Genomic DNA, 15,412 nt, shown 5'->3' with positions numbered 1-15,412 from the left:
GGGGGGGGGGGGGGGGGGGTCTTCCTTCTGTAATTAGAACAACATATTACTCCTCTTTATTAGTGCATGAAAAACTTGATCACTTTAGTGATGTGACCCATAATTATCCAAATCAATGACAGCCATTATATTTGAGCTAGTGATTTGTTACATGATTTCATTTTGTTATTTATAAGAGAATTTCATTGATAATTGAAATTTACAAAAGGGATATAATATCCCAAGACATTCCCAATTTACAATGAGGGAAGTATAACTATAGGAAGTAAAAATATTAGACAGCTTACACCAAGATATAGCTTGGTAAACAACATTGTCGAAGAGTTTTGTATAAGTGTGTGTCTTTTCCACTAATATTCTTTGATTTCTTTCTTTCCACATATTCCAAAAGAAAGTCATGATGAAGTTTTTCCATAGAAGCCTTTTGCATTCTTGAATGGGTGGTACGTTAAGGCCATGTCCAATAGATTCTTTACCTCCCTTGAAAATGTGAGATGCCACTTGAATATATTGGAACTCATTGTCCAAAAATTCTGAGCGTACGAGCATTGCATAAATAAGTGGCTTTGTGATTCATTTCCTTTCTTGCATAATAGATACCAATTTGGTGAAAGAGTAATGTAAGGTATTCGTTTTTTGAAGATTGTCGCTTGTGCTAATGACTTTATGCGCTATTTTCCAAAGGAAGTACTTCACCTTTTTAGGGTAATGTTCTTTCCATACTATCTTTGCTAGCGTGAGATTATTGCTTCTACTTTTTCCCCCATGTCCATCATCAAGGATTTTGTAGAGAAGACCTTGTCAGTGCTAATGAGCCAAGTTAGTGAGTCGGCTTCATTTGACAATACTATTGGGGCAAGGTCAAGGCTTAATTCAGCCAATTCCATTGCTTCGTTATCCTTTAAATTCCCACCAAACTTCAGATCCTAGAATTTGTTGACAACATTCCACGTTTCTTTGTTCGTGGCTTTTTTTGCTATGAGAGTTCTCGTACAAAAGTGGATACCGTAGGGTTACCTTGGTGTTTTCAATCCATGGGTCGGTCCAGAATGATGTGCTTCCTCCGTCACCCACCCTATGGCGAATCCGGTTGGTGATGAGCTTTTGATGTTTTTTTATGTACTTCCAAGGCCCTTTTGCAAATAATGGAGGGATTGATTTTTGTCTGATGTAGGAATATATTTAGCTTTTATAAGATTTCTCCATAAGACATTTTCTTCGAGATGATGTCTCCATATCTATTTTGCGATGAGAGTTTTGTTCTTCTTCTTTATCGAGAAAAGACCGAAGCCTCCTTTTCTGTTGAGAGGTATATAATATTCCATTGAATAAGGTGTGTGCCATCTTTCCACAAATAGTTCCTGAATAATCTTTCTAGATCCGAAACCACTTTTTGTGGCATTTCGAATAGAGACATGTAGTAAGTGGGGAGGTTGGATAATGTGGCTTGTATTAGGGTGACTCTTCTATCTTTCGAAGTATAACATGATGATCATGTTGACAACCTTCCTTCTATTTTTTCAATAATAGTCTTCCAGAAGGAAAAAGATTCGTGGTTTCCTTTGAAGGTTAATCCTAGGTACATATTCGACCATTCTCCTTTTTTACAACCATATATGCTACCAAATTCTTGAATAATTTTTGTGCTGATATTGATGCCTATAATCTCTGTTTTTGGAGATTGATATTTTGTCTAGAGAAACTTTCGAAGGTTTTTACTGTCTCGATCATGTTTTTTTATGGAGGAGACATCTGCCAGGTAAAAAAAGAGGCTTGTATCATCTGCAAACTGAAGGTGATTGATGCTTAAGTCTTTATTACCATTCTGAACACCATTTACCTAGCCTTCATATTCTATTTTTGTTAGTAGGCGACTGAGGCAATCCATTACCATGATGAAAGGAAAAGGGGATAGTGAGTCCCCTAAAGACCCTGTGTGGCATAAATCTTCCCTCTCAGTCTTCCATTGATGATGATGAAGTTTGTAGATGAGATGCATCCTTTTATCCACCTCCGCCATTTTGAGGCAAATCCTTTTGCCACGAGAATGTTTTCAAGGAAAGTCCAATCAACCTTGTCGAAGGCCTTTTCCAAGTCAAGTTTGATGACTACACCTATTTGTTTCTTTCATTCCCATTCATCTACGAGTTCATTTTCCATGAGGGATGCATCAAGAAGTTGTTGCCCCTCTACAAAAGCTGTTTGTTTTTCGGTAATTGTGAAAGGGAGAACCTTTTTCAAGACGTTTTGATGATATCCTTGCTATGATTTTATATAGTCCGGTCGTAAGACTTATGGGACAAAAGTCTGCATGTGGGTATCCAGTTTCTTTGAAATCAAACAAATGTATGTTTCGTTTAGGTTGCCATTGATAACTTCATTTTGAAAAAAATCTTGGAACACTCATGATATTAGCTCTCATAAATTTCTAACATTTTTGAAAAAATTCTGAGGTAAAACCATTTGGTCCTGGAGTTTTGAACCGCCTTCTCCACCTCTTCTTCGGTGAAAACAACCTCGAGGAAGGCAGCTTGCTGTTGATCAATAGGACTCCAGTCAAGATCATAGGAAAATTCGAAGAGGGCATCATCCTTTGTATATAAGGACATGTAAAAAGACAAATTCTGAGACAATTTCATCTTTGTTTTATTAAACTTCTGCCTTGTGTCGATAGAATTTCCATGATAGCACTTTTTCATTTCTTTGTATCCATGATACGAAGAAAAAATTTGGAGTTTATGTCACCCTCCTCCAGCCATCGTTTTGTACATTTTTGTTTCCAAGATTGCTCTTCCTTTGCTGCCAATGAAGTAAGTTATGCTTTCATGACCTTTTTGTGTGTGTGTGTTGAACTAGTGTAATAGAGTCACTTTTCTCAATCTGATCAAGGAGAGCAGTTTCAATAAGTAGTTGGTTTCTTTTTCGGGGATACAACCGAAAATCTCCTTGTTCCATTTCTTTAAGACTTCTTTTAGTCTTTAAGTTTGTTGGTGAAATCGTGCCCCGACCATCCACGGAGGGACCTATTCTTCCACCAGTAGTCTACCATTGGCAAAAATTTAGAATTGTCCAGCTGCATTTTCTCAAAGTGGAAGGGCGACGGGCTCATTTACAGCAACTCATGGAAAGTATAATGGAACAATGATCAGATATAGGTTTATTCAGTCTTTTGACACCAACTTTACTGAATTTTTCAAGTTGGCCTTCTATGGCTATAAATCTGTCGACAGTATGATTTACATTGGTCTTTCTCCAATTTCTTGGTTGTAAATGAGCAGTGAGTATCAAGAAAATAGAGAACGGAAAACCTCTTATGCTCAATTCATTAGGTTGGGTTAGAAGAGAGCTGTATCAGAGATGTAGTCCGAAATTCAGAAGTACTTGATGAATTTAATATGCACTTGAACATGAAAAAAATTACTGCAAACATATTGGCGGACGAAAATTAGGCTTTTGTGTATATTACACCTTTTTATTTCTTTAACTTTCGATCGATTGATTTCTGTTGCACAATATGCATAATAAACCCCCTGGTTTGATTTAATGATCACTACTCATTGTCTTCTTCTTTCTCTCTGTCTCTTCCCTGAAGCTAATGAAGGATTAAACTCTCGCACACAGTTTGAAATGCAAAGCTTTCTTTTTCTTCTTCTTTTTCCCCTCATTCATGTATCATTGTACTAGGGGTTCTTAAATGCAGGTCCTTGGAAGCGATCAATCATTTCGAAACTGGATGTTTACACAGTATAAGAGGCTCTGTGACCTGCCGTCCTTTAGAGCTTTAGCAGATGTAAGATCTGCCCTGGAAGGAATTTTTGAATCATTTTCTGAGTTAATGAACAATGAAGATAGTCAAGTGAACATCGATGAGGAAATTTCTGATTCCTTAATGCATACCCGTCACAGGAGTGAAATTTCCATGGAACTCTCTGATAGAAAGAGAAAATTGAGTCATCGTGATTCCGTTGAAGATTGTGTCAACGACAAAGTTTCTGGTCAACATCGTTCCTCAATTCCTCTTGAAGGCAAGCACACCACATGTTCTGATTTGGATACTGGTAGCTTGAGACCCATGGCCTTTGAAGTTCGGGAGCCGGAAGGTTGGCTACATGGCAGTTTGCCCCAGTCACAGGATCCTTTGAGCAAGCACGATCATTTGACTTATGCAAAAACATCAGTAGACCTGCAGAGCAATTCTCTTGAATGTACAAAGAGTTCAACTGATGGGAATCAAGTTTCAAGTGTCGATCGCAACTTTCCTGCTCAGAGATCGTCTATTGGAGATGTCAATAATGATCTTGTGCCTCCTAGACATCAACTATCAGTGCCATGTAGTTCTACAACTTCTCAGAGTTTGTGGTTTTCTGATGGAGATCCATCAGCCATGGATATCTTCTCTGCCTCTAAACAATTATGGGTGGGTCTTTTAGGTCCTGATGCATCTGAAGCTCACATAAGGTATCAATTTGAGAGGTTTGGTTACATTGAACATTTTTTCTTCTTTCCATTAAAAAGGTTTGCAGTAGTGGAGTATAGTCACATCAATTATGCAATAAGGGCACGTGAATATATGCGTGGACAATTTCAGTGGTGTGTAAAATTCATGGATATTGGTTTAGGGACTAGGGGTTCCACCCACGGGGTTGCAATTGGTTCCAGTTTGCATGTTTATGTTGGAAATGTTTTGGGCCACTGGGTAAAGGATGAGATTCTGCATGAGACAAGGAAAGTGCTTAACAAGGGCCCATACGTGGTCTCTGATCTTAGCAGTGAGGGAGCATTGCTGATGGAATTTGAGATTCCCGAAGATGCTGCAGTTGTAATGGCGCATCTCAGACAACATCGTAGGGAGAAGTACATTCACTGGCCACCTTCAAATTCAGGACAAACTAACATCGCTGCTCCTTATTTAGATAGTGGAAGATCTTCTTGTGCCCCTACTGGTGGTAGCATCAGAAGTAACAATCCTTCAAACTTGTCCAGTAGTATGGTTGGGTCACCTCATGCTCCAATTGTCCCTGAGAGTCCTAACTTCAGGACAAGAATGTCAGAGCTATCTTCCTTGCTCTACACGCTGCGTGCAAAATACAACATCAATCAAAACTCGAGTTACTTTGAAAGCTACATGTCTGGAGGGTGCAACACTTCCATGAGGGAAGAAGACAGAACTCCTACTAACACTCTCTGGGTTTCTTTCCCAAATTTTAGTTCTCCTTTTGTCACCGATGAGGAGTTGATGAAGATCTGTAATCTTGCCATCACCAATACTGGGTCTGTTGTCAGGATGACTCGAGCAAGTGTACAGGTGGGCGGTGGTTGGTTTGTTGAGTGCAGTAGTGTGGATGCTGCAATCACGGTCTTGAAGAACCTCCGTGGTTGTCCTGGAATTTTCCTTCGAATAGAATTCAGGTTTTTCCCACCCGAACTTTATCTTGTTGTTTCCTTTTGGTAGACAATCTTCTCGTCATATTTCAGGAGCTGCTAGTTTTATTTATTATTCTTTTTGGTCGTCCTGGATTTTTCCTAGATTTCTCCCCCTACCTTTTCTCACCTTTGATTATATTCTTAAAGCATTTGAGATCTTTCTATCATGTCTAGTCAGCTGTTACTTTTTAAATTCAGTTTACACACAGCTGTCTTCTATTTTGCTTCTTTCTTGCTCCTACTTTATATCTGTTGTTCAGGTTGCATTTCAGCTGTCAATAAAATATTTATTGTGTATTTGAACAGTAAACCGGGAAGGTTCCATACAACACCTTTTCTGAGGAACCACGATAGTTGTGCTATGGAGCATCCATCTCCTAGAGTATTACATGAAAATCGTGCAATGCCTCAGCAAGGTGGGTATTCATATCAGTCAAACTGGGCTCCTTCTGGTCATACAGAGATATCTGAAATAGGTGTCAGAAAGACCGATGCTTACGAAAAAAGCGTGCTGATAGATCATCCACAAGGTGATATCTACAGATGGTGGCTTTTTTCTTATTCCCCTCTTCCTTCCCGCCTCCCCTTCACACATTATATTCTGTTTAACTACAAAGAAAAAATTGTGGAAACTAATTAAATTTACTGCTTTTTGGTTTAATATTCTATTTAGGTGGCCACATAGTGTCTGGAAGTATTCCATGCTTGCCCATATCAACAATGGGGCCTCCCGCTCCACCACCTCCACCGCAGATTCAGCCACCTCCATTTGTTCAATCTCCATACCCTCCTCCAAATAGTTCTTGGGATGCAAGGGGTTTAAACCATCCTTTGCCTTTAAATTCAATCTCACCAGGTGTTATGCCTAATATATTCCCTGGCAATTCTGTTGCATGCCCTCCTTTTTTACCTGCTTCTGTGACACCACTTGCTCAGATACAAGGAGTTCCAATGCAGCAGCAGCATCTAGACCATGTTTTTCCCCATCCTGTTGTTCCGCCATCAATATCATCTCTTCCACCTCCCCAGCCCGAGATGCCTCCTCCCATGCCTCCATCTCGACCACCATTGCCTCACTCACAACCACCTAATATTCCTCCTCCACCCAGTTCTCCTCCGCCTCCACCTCTACCCCTAGCTGCCACTGGAACAAGTGAAGTGGAAAGTAGTAGCCAGCCTGTCCAGTATCAATGGCAAGGTGCCCTGTGTAAAAGCGGGGTTCAGTACTGTATAATTTTTGCAAAAAGAGTGGATTCACATACTTGCAAATACTTCAATGCTGGTCCAGAACCTTTCGAGTAAAAACTCTGGTCCCTCTTTTTTCTCTTCCATTTCAGTATCTAGTTTTTTCTTCTTACTAGTGCTGCAAGTGTTTTACTTAATTCTTGGTGTAGGTGGCCAACAAAATTAGATATGACCAAACGCACAGATTTCAGGCATGTGAAGTCGACATTCACTAGCACTTCACCAAATAAAGTAAGTACCTCATTCTTAAGATGAAGATCTTTCCCAAGGGAAAAGTTCAAAAATTAGAAACAAAGAAGGGGAAAAAAAAAAAAAAGAAGCAAAGAAGCAAAGAAGCCTGATATATTATTGCACAATGAACGAGGGCAACCATGTTGTTTACTTACTTTAAATCTAGTAGAGATGCAAGACCCTTTTCTCTCCCTTTATTTGTTAGTTGTGCATTATTTCTTATTTAGCCTTCGCTTTTAACAATCCTCTTAATTTTTTTCTCAGAGGGAGATATGTCAGCTGATCCCATCTTCTGGTGGAGATCATAAAGGAGTAAGCACTTTTGCACTTTATATTTATATCAATTTCTTTAGTTCTCCCAGTGGCTTATGATCTTTTCCATTTGAATGGTTTAGAGGGAAAAAACATGGCTGTTTATTCATTGAATATGCAGTATATTCTAATCATACCCTGTCATCTTGGCAGTTCCAAGATTTTGTATCATATTTGAAGCAAAGGGATTGTGCGGGAGTAATAAAGATACCGGCCACTAAATCGCTATGGACTAGGCTTCTCTTTATACTTCCATATTCACAGGACTCGTGTTCTCTTCTCTCAATTCCACCAGGTCCGCCAGATAGTCTGATTGGCTTGGTTCTTCCGAAAGAAACAAACTTCGAATGGGTTTGAGTATGATTGCTCAGAGTCTTGTGCCAAATAGGGGAATGTGGAGTAGTTTTATATCAGACTAACGAGAGATTGTTAATATTGTATGCAACATACAAATTTTGACTGTAATTTTGAGGAATTGTCACTGTAATTTGATCATCTGGGTTGGTGATGCCTACTTTTCTTGAAACTAATGGCTTTTCATGCTCACTTTGTAACCTGTTTGAATGAAATCTAAGAAGGTGAATTGAAAATGCATTCATTGACAAGGTGAATCAACTATATCCAGAAGAAAGAGAATAAAATCTGATTCAACACTCAAGGACATGCAAAGCAGCAACGACTGTGTAAAGCAAACTTGCTTATCAAGCAATGTGTAATGTGATCTGTTTCTTGTTAAATTTAAATATAAATGTTCACTAGAATTGTAACATTTATCCTAATTTAGGGATAAAAATAGATTTTTTTTTTTTTTTTTTTTTGTCCAAAATATCTTTCTGTCATTTAATGAGTATTCTTAAAGATCCCGATGCCGCTCGTCAGAGGATTCCATATTATTACATAGCCAAAGAAAGGTATAAATTACGAAGCCAGTAATTCCTCGTCGTCGTCCTCCTCCCTCCGCTTGGCGCGCTCTTCTTCCTTTCCAATCACCAACGCACTCATCTGAATACAGAATGTCGAGTCGTTACAACCAAGATGGAAACAAGGGTTTAAGGAAAGACCAGAATAAGTACATCCCCAAGAATCAAAATCAATCTTCAAAACAACTCCTCAACCCTAAACCTACCCTCTCCGCTTCTTTCAGACATTCGCTTCCCAAGTCATCCGATTCTGCTGCTGTAAGCACTGCTGCCGCGCCTTCATTGAGTAGGATTCATATGGGTGTGAGTGGAGATTGGGTGTCTAGCATTTAGTGGTGGTAGTTTCGTGAATTACTTGCCACAGGACGAGGCCGTTGCCACTGGTCTTCGTGCTGAAGAAGGAGCGTTGGATCCGGTGGAATCTCAAAGAGTCGTAGACCTTTTGAATAGAGAGCTGTCTCGGCTGCTAAAGTTGAGTGCTAAAGAGTTTTGGACGGAAGGTATTTGGAAAAAGTTTCTGAGAGTGTGCTTCTGAGATCACCTTTCTGATTCAGTAACAATTAAAAGAATTTGCGGGCATGTTCATTGTGATTCTGCTATTGATTATTGTCATGTGTTCCTGTGATTCGTTTTATGGATAGAGACATGAATTACTTATACCGAGTATATTATGATGTTATCAAGCAAATAATGCTGGAGGATTGTCTTCTTATATCCTTCCTTAAAAGTGCTCCGTAGGTGGTGCTTGTCTCTTGTAGGAATCTTTAACTTTGTCTTCTGATTTTGATGTATTGACAAAGGTGACGATAGAAGTTAATCGTCCACCCATCATTTGATTTCTTGCAGTGGCTAGGGATACATCCTTGCATGAATTTCTCGATAGCTTCCTAAAATTCAGGAGTAGATGGTATGATTTTCCACATCGTGGAGCAAATGGAATAGTTGCAGGGGTCATCATTGGAGAGTTTGAATTATGCCGCCGTGTTTTCATGGTATTGTATCGCATGTAAGTTCCACCACTAAGAACCGAGTTATATTCACATTGAACATTACTGCATAGTTGAACGACTAGCCAAGTTATATTCAGGTCTTCCAATAGGGATCCTGGAGCGCGAGCTGCTGATAATCTCAGTATAAAATATCATGGAGGTAATTTCACTACTTATAACTTAAGAAATCATTTTATTCTTTTAGCATGACCATAAACACTATCTATAATTGTTTATCATATTACTTAATAATTGGAGATGAGCTAGATGAAATGTGATGTACCTCTTATGGGTCTGTTTCAACATGTTATGGTATGCAGCCAGCTGACTGTTGGTGCATGTTTATACAATTATTTACTAGCAGGTTTTTCAAAGAATCATCAGGCTTTTTGAAATACTTTTTGTCTGATCAAGAGAGTATATTATTTTGAAGAACCGCAAATTTCTCTTAGGATCATCTGGAGAATGAAACAGAGTTTATTAGTTTGGTGATGGTAGTGCACTGTTGTTCACTAATTTTTTATCTAGTTCTCCTGCAGGGAAAGAAGTTGCTTGACCTTCCAAAGTTACTTGATATATGTGCTATATATAATCACGAGAATGAAGATCTAACTAGAATACTGGTAACCATCTTGCTCAGTAGCGCCTATTGGCTCTCATCCTGTAATGATCATATGTGATGTCTCCAAAGTTTTTCACTCTACCGCTTCTGATCCTCGAACTTTTGGATGATGGTCAACTAGTTCAAAATAATTCACATTTATATGGATACAAGTTTGGAGTTTTTAGATGTTATATTGGAGCATTTCTCTCCAGCAGATGTCATAGTGATTTTCGAAGTTTATTAGATTGTTAGAGCAATTATCTCTCTAGGAAAGATAGAATACAAGAAGAAAATAGTTGTTAATGAAACCCATACTGATTATTATTTTCTCTACTGATTGCAGAGTATTAAGGTAAGGGAATAAAAAGAAGAAAAATAATAGAAATTTTTAGCTGGTTTTAATGGAATGCTGTATGTTGTGCTTCTATGTAAGTTGAAATAGCCTTGAAGGATTCTCCAGTTTGACAATGTTTTAAAATACCAGCATAATATTCTCGATAGTTTAAAGAAGCGAGACACTGGAAGTTTTTAGCTGATTTTAATGAAATGCTATATGTTACTCCTCTATTTTAAGTTTAAATTTGAAACTGCCTTTACACACTTTCCAGGTTGAGAATGCTATAAAATCCCAGCTTAGTATTCATGAAAATTTACCATCAGTTATATCTCACTTCCTCAGCATTGTCTCTATGCATCAAAGGTGAACTTCATCTCTTGAGGTATTCTTTTAATTAATATGTCGCGTTGATAGTTGATGTTAGAGGATATGCTTTGCAATACCCTGTTACGGCTAAAAGTTANTTTTTTTTTTTTTTTTTTTTTTTTTTTTTTTTTTTTTTTTTTAGTTTTTGATCTCTTTGATGATAAGAAGGCACGAAAATTGGATGAAAGAAAGGGTATTCCTCCCAAGCCGAGGGGCTTACAAAATATTCTCTTGTTAGCTAGCACTACAGAATAATAGTAATTACATGATTGATTATCAAGAGATTCCATGAAACTAGTGAAGGACTTTTCTTTGTCATTGAATATCCTATTGCTTTCTCTAAATAAAAGCTTCTTTGGTAGACATGATTTCAACAAAAAAAAAAAAAAAAAAAAGGAAAGAAAAAACAATTTCAAAGATGATATGAAATCACATCCTAGGGGGAGAAAAGCTAAACCAAACCAAGGAAAATTCCAAAAAGTTGTTCCAAGTGGTTATATGAGAATTAAAAAAAATAATAATGACGAAATGCTATAGGAGAATTAATACTGCAATGAAAAGAATTTTTTCACCAAGAAAGAACCACTTCTATAACTAGTGAAGGGATTTTCTTTGTTATAGAAGACACTATGGTACTCTTGCCAAAGAGACTGAAAAAATGCTCTTATGAATTGAAGTCAAAGGATCTTTTTTTTTTTTTTTTTCTTGAATTAATCCCATAGTTAGGGAGCTTTATTTATATGATACGAGGAAAAAAAAAAAAAGATCTTGGGAGTTTTATCTTTAAACCAGAAGTTTATACGAAGGCATTGGATGCTTCTGGTAGGTTGTTCAGCTTAGGTGTCTGAAAAGGGCAAAAACTATAGTGAAGATGGTTGATTTGGATGTTGCCCAAGGGGAGGCCGAAGCCCTTGAGAAGATTTAAATCCAACACTTTAAAGAGCATGTGGCTTAGACAACATGGAATGAGGACAAAAAGGGAACGTGGAAGGTGATAATTAGTTCTTCAGATGCCAAAACTTATCTCCTAGGCCCATTGTTCTGCGAAATGGAGTTATTAACTGAACTCAATCAACTAAAAATTCAACTTCTCAACCCTGAGTTAAAACTCTTGGCCTCGAGGAATACATAAAAAATAAAGATACAACGTTACTCAGACAAGCATTCATTCGAGGTTGAATACTTGTTGGGTGAATATTTTCTATTTTTCATTTGTGGGGGACCTTTGGTATGATTTGGCTGCCGCTCTATAATATTACTCAAAGAGGTGCATGTTTCACATTTCACTCTCTTGCTCCACCACTCCAAGTGGTATATCATTTTATGGAATACCATGTGCAAATTGTGATGACCTAGAATTGAACTTTATTCATCGAGGACATCTCTCCATTTTCTTAATGCAGACTCTCATCTCCACCAGTGGCCATGGGCACAGTAAGCTTCAAGCTGACTTCTTGGAGGTAGGTGAACCTGAACTAGGGAAAATGTTGTATATTAGGTTTACGCTCTCTTTCTGACATCATGAGAAGCTAGTTATAATATTGTTTGCATTTCTCATGTCATTTTCAAGAATGTAGCTGCCTACATGATTTCGAATGTGGGTTTCTTCAAGGAATTAGTTGCAACTCAATCTGTTAGGTCATAGTTAAAATAATCAATTAAGCTAAAAAAAATAATTTTTAATGATGCAAGGGCAGATACACCTGTCTGTCACTTTTGCAATTACTAATATAATTTTCTGGACAGGTGATTGATTTTATCTATGATGCAATTGTCACTCTGGACTCTTTCGTTGCTGCATACAGACTGGCAGCCATATTCTTCTCCTCTGCTGTTGAAGTGAGGTATTTTATAATCGGTAAAAGATTCTGGTGCTGAATTTCTAACGATGAGAAGTTTGTAATTGACTTCGAATATGAACTCTCACTAGCCCCCTAATTGATGTTAATCCTGTTTTGCAGCTGCGGAAATGAGGATTTACTCGGAACTCTTGCAAGGTTGCATGATATACTGCTTCCATCTTTACAGCAGGGATTCCAAATTGTCTTTGTGCCCCTAGAAGATGATATGGTGTCTAATGTTGCAAAAAGTTTGAAAATGCAAGCATTAAGAATTGTGAGTCTTGGTTGGAAACTGCTGGAAATTTGCTATCTAGGAGATGGAAGTGTTTGGAAAAGACTTCCCTGTTCCAGTCTCTATGAAGATGTTCCCAGCATCTGTTGAAGACCCTGTCATAAGAGCAGATATTTTGATTCAAACTTTGAGAGAGATCCATGGAATCTCGCAACAGGTTCCAGAACTTGGTCAAACATTTCTTCAGCATATGGAAAAGAACCACTCCACAATTAACAGAATCAACAGTTTTACGAAACAATGGTAAGTTTTCTCGGAGGTAGTTGATCAAATATTCATTAGGACTACAAACATCGTGCTAATAAATAAGAGCATAACGTTATTGGCTATTTATATTACTAATTAGACATGCTTAGAATAGTTGACAATTAGACCATAAAACGTCTTATGCATGGTATGTATTGGATTTAGTTCCAGTTGCATCATGCCAGTTGCAGGATCTCAATGGATGAATATCTTGAAAACATTTTCAGAGGGATCTCTGGAATGAATCTTTCGTTCTGACTGATCGTTCCCCATTTTGTTTCCTCGCTAGAAATAGCTTTATGACATGAATTGTGTTGCCTATTTCTATTCCTACAGGATGGATTCATGTCGATGATGAACAATTTGATTATCTATCAACAATAGTTATGTGTATCCCAACATCTAATATTAAGGATCCATCTCTTTCTAAGACCCCTGTGATGAGCCACATATCAGAAGTAGATGAAGATGCTGCAATGTTGGAGTCGAAAATCTGTCAAATAAAGGATCTTTTCCCCGAGTATGGCAATGGATTTCTAGCAGCATGTCTGGTAGCTTATAATCAGAACCCGGAAGAAGTGATTCAACGAATCCTTGAGGGGACTCTTCATGCCGATCTTCAGTCCTTGGATACTTCCTTAGAAACAATGCCAGTGCCCAATTCTAGTACGACCGCTAATGGTAGGAATGACAAAGGTAAAGGAAAACTAATTTGAGTCTTCGACAGTTGCCTACACTGACCAAGTATCTGGGTGTAAAGAAGATATACCGATTGAAGGCCCTTCAGTTTCATCAGCTTCCGTTGTTAGATATGTTCGAAAGTCCAAAGATGGCATGCCGAACTCAGAGACCCTTGAGAGTAGAAATGAAGCTGATCCAGTGAGAACTGCAGCTTTAATTTCTCAATACGAGTATGACGATTCTTTTGATGATCTTGGTATTAGTATAGCAGAAACAGCTACAGAAGATAATGAAGACTTTGTGGGTCGAAAGCCGAGTTCAGATTTGGGTAACTCTTCGAACTCAACAACTGCAGGTTCAGCGCGAAGTGCTCCCAACCCGAAGTGGGGATCTAGAAGACAACCACAATTCTACGTCAAGGATGGTAAGAATTATAGTTGCAAAGTAGCAGGTTCGGTGGCAGTTTCCAATTCTGATGAGGCATCCTTAGTTACTCGAGCTCAAAAAGAACTAATTTATGGAATTGGCCGCGGAGGCAACTTGCCCCTCGGAGCAGTAAGAAAGCTGATAGAGTCGGAGCAGTAAGAAAGCTGATAGAGTCGGAGCAGTAAGAAAGCTGATAGAGTCGGAGCAGGATAGCCCACCTGATGTTTCTGCAGTAGATCCAAGAGATAATGGACGGAAGTCCTGGGGAAGAGGAAGGAGGGAAGGTGGAAATGGAACAGCTCCAACCGTTCCAGAAGAACAAGGTAAACAACCAAATGTGGCTGAGGTTTCAGACGGGCGGGAGGGGCGGCAACAGAGGCCGAGGAAGGAGGGGCGGCAACAGAGGCCGAGGAAGGAGGGGAGGGGGTAACCATCATAGGAAGGACAGAGCCATGAATAAGCATTTTGCTGGACTGCAGGGTTTCTAAGTTAATATGTCTGATCTCCCTTCACCCCAAACTGCAGTGTCTTTGTTCCCTTGAGAGCCCCCTTCACCCCAAGCAGTACCGAATGCTGCAGTGTCTTCTGAAGACTCAAGTTTGCGAAGATGTTGACTTCGCAAGATATGGCAGCGTAGTGCAGTCTACCTCCCTACAGAAGGTCGATGATCAAATGTACAGAACATGTTTCATAGGGCCATACATACTCTGGCCCGTGTTTGAGTTTCAATTCTGTAGCTTAGCGGTAACACAACTCAATGCAGAACTAAACAAAAGAGGATCTTTCTAATTTTTATCCTGCAACTCCTGAATTTACCGTATAACAAAATGATTGTAGTAGGCACTCTTATTAACAGAAATGGAAATATACGAAGAAAAACAATGCTTGAATCGAAACATGTCCATTAGTCATAGAGGGCTCCCTTTACACGGCAATAGCCTTTGAACTGAAATAACAGGCCCCAAAATTTATGAAATAACTCATCGTCTGAAAATAGGAAGTTAAGTGTTAAGTGCGAAGTAAACTGACAGCACTTATGAAGAGGGGCTGGCAGCATAATTCGAAATTAACAGCCCGAATCATGAACTGCGAGCAAGTAATTATGGTTCCTACCATTTTACAATCTCTGAAATATAATAGTCCAACAGAAAAGTGGAGGCTGTCACCAGTCCTTTTAACAGCACCTCCACAATATTTAATTCATTCAAGTCACAATAAATAAATTCTACCGACTCAGTCGCCCACGTTTACAGCATAGTGTCCAATGTTTCTGCCCTGCAAAAGCGAACACACAGCAAAAGGATTAACCAAGCAGAAAAAACCAATAAAGACGGATATAATTCTATTGAAGAAGACACGTTCAACAATGTTTACCCCAATCTGCAATATTTATCTATAAACTTCACAGCTACTATAACACACGCATGGATTTTGTTCCTCCGATAAGGAACTAGAAAAAAAAAAAAAAAAAAAAAAAAAAAAAAAAAAAAAAAAAAAA

General features: G+C 38.5%; 2 protein-coding genes and 1 pseudogene across 2 annotated transcripts in view; 2 read left to right on the top strand and 1 right to left on the bottom strand.

The window, feature by feature from the left end:
* The window catches only part of LOC111480974, a 10,994-nt gene extending 3,191 nt beyond the window's left edge, over positions 1–7,803 (top strand). Inside the window, exons 3-8 of the mRNA XM_023126221.1 lie at positions 3,701–5,409; positions 5,731–5,954; positions 6,098–6,722; positions 6,819–6,900; positions 7,165–7,212; positions 7,366–7,803. Of these exons, the coding sequence (XP_022981989.1) occupies positions 3,701–5,409; positions 5,731–5,954; positions 6,098–6,722; positions 6,819–6,900; positions 7,165–7,212; positions 7,366–7,569 (2,892 nt within the window). The 3' untranslated portion in view covers positions 7,570–7,803. The remainder of the gene's footprint in view (positions 1–3,700; positions 5,410–5,730; positions 5,955–6,097; positions 6,723–6,818; positions 6,901–7,164; positions 7,213–7,365) is intronic.
* Positions 7,804–8,064: 261 nt separating this feature from the next.
* On the top strand, positions 8,065–14,689 carry LOC111480981 (annotated as a pseudogene).
* Positions 14,690–14,734: 45 nt separating this feature from the next.
* The window catches only part of LOC111480975 (interferon-related developmental regulator 1), a 4,866-nt gene continuing 4,188 nt past the window's right edge, over positions 14,735–15,412 (bottom strand). Inside the window, exon 13 of the mRNA XM_023126222.1 lies at positions 14,735–15,189. Coding sequence (XP_022981990.1) covers positions 15,148–15,189 — 42 coding nt within the window. The 3' untranslated portion in view covers positions 14,735–15,147. The remainder of the gene's footprint in view (positions 15,190–15,412) is intronic.

This window comes from Cucurbita maxima, unplaced genomic scaffold, assembly GCF_002738345.1.
Source record: "Cucurbita maxima cultivar Rimu unplaced genomic scaffold, Cmax_1.0 Cma_Scf00006, whole genome shotgun sequence".
In the NCBI taxonomy this organism is placed as follows: Eukaryota; Viridiplantae; Streptophyta; class Magnoliopsida; order Cucurbitales; family Cucurbitaceae; genus Cucurbita; species Cucurbita maxima.
Note: the sequence above shows the minus strand (reverse complement) of the source record. Positions and strands in the feature narration are given on the sequence as shown.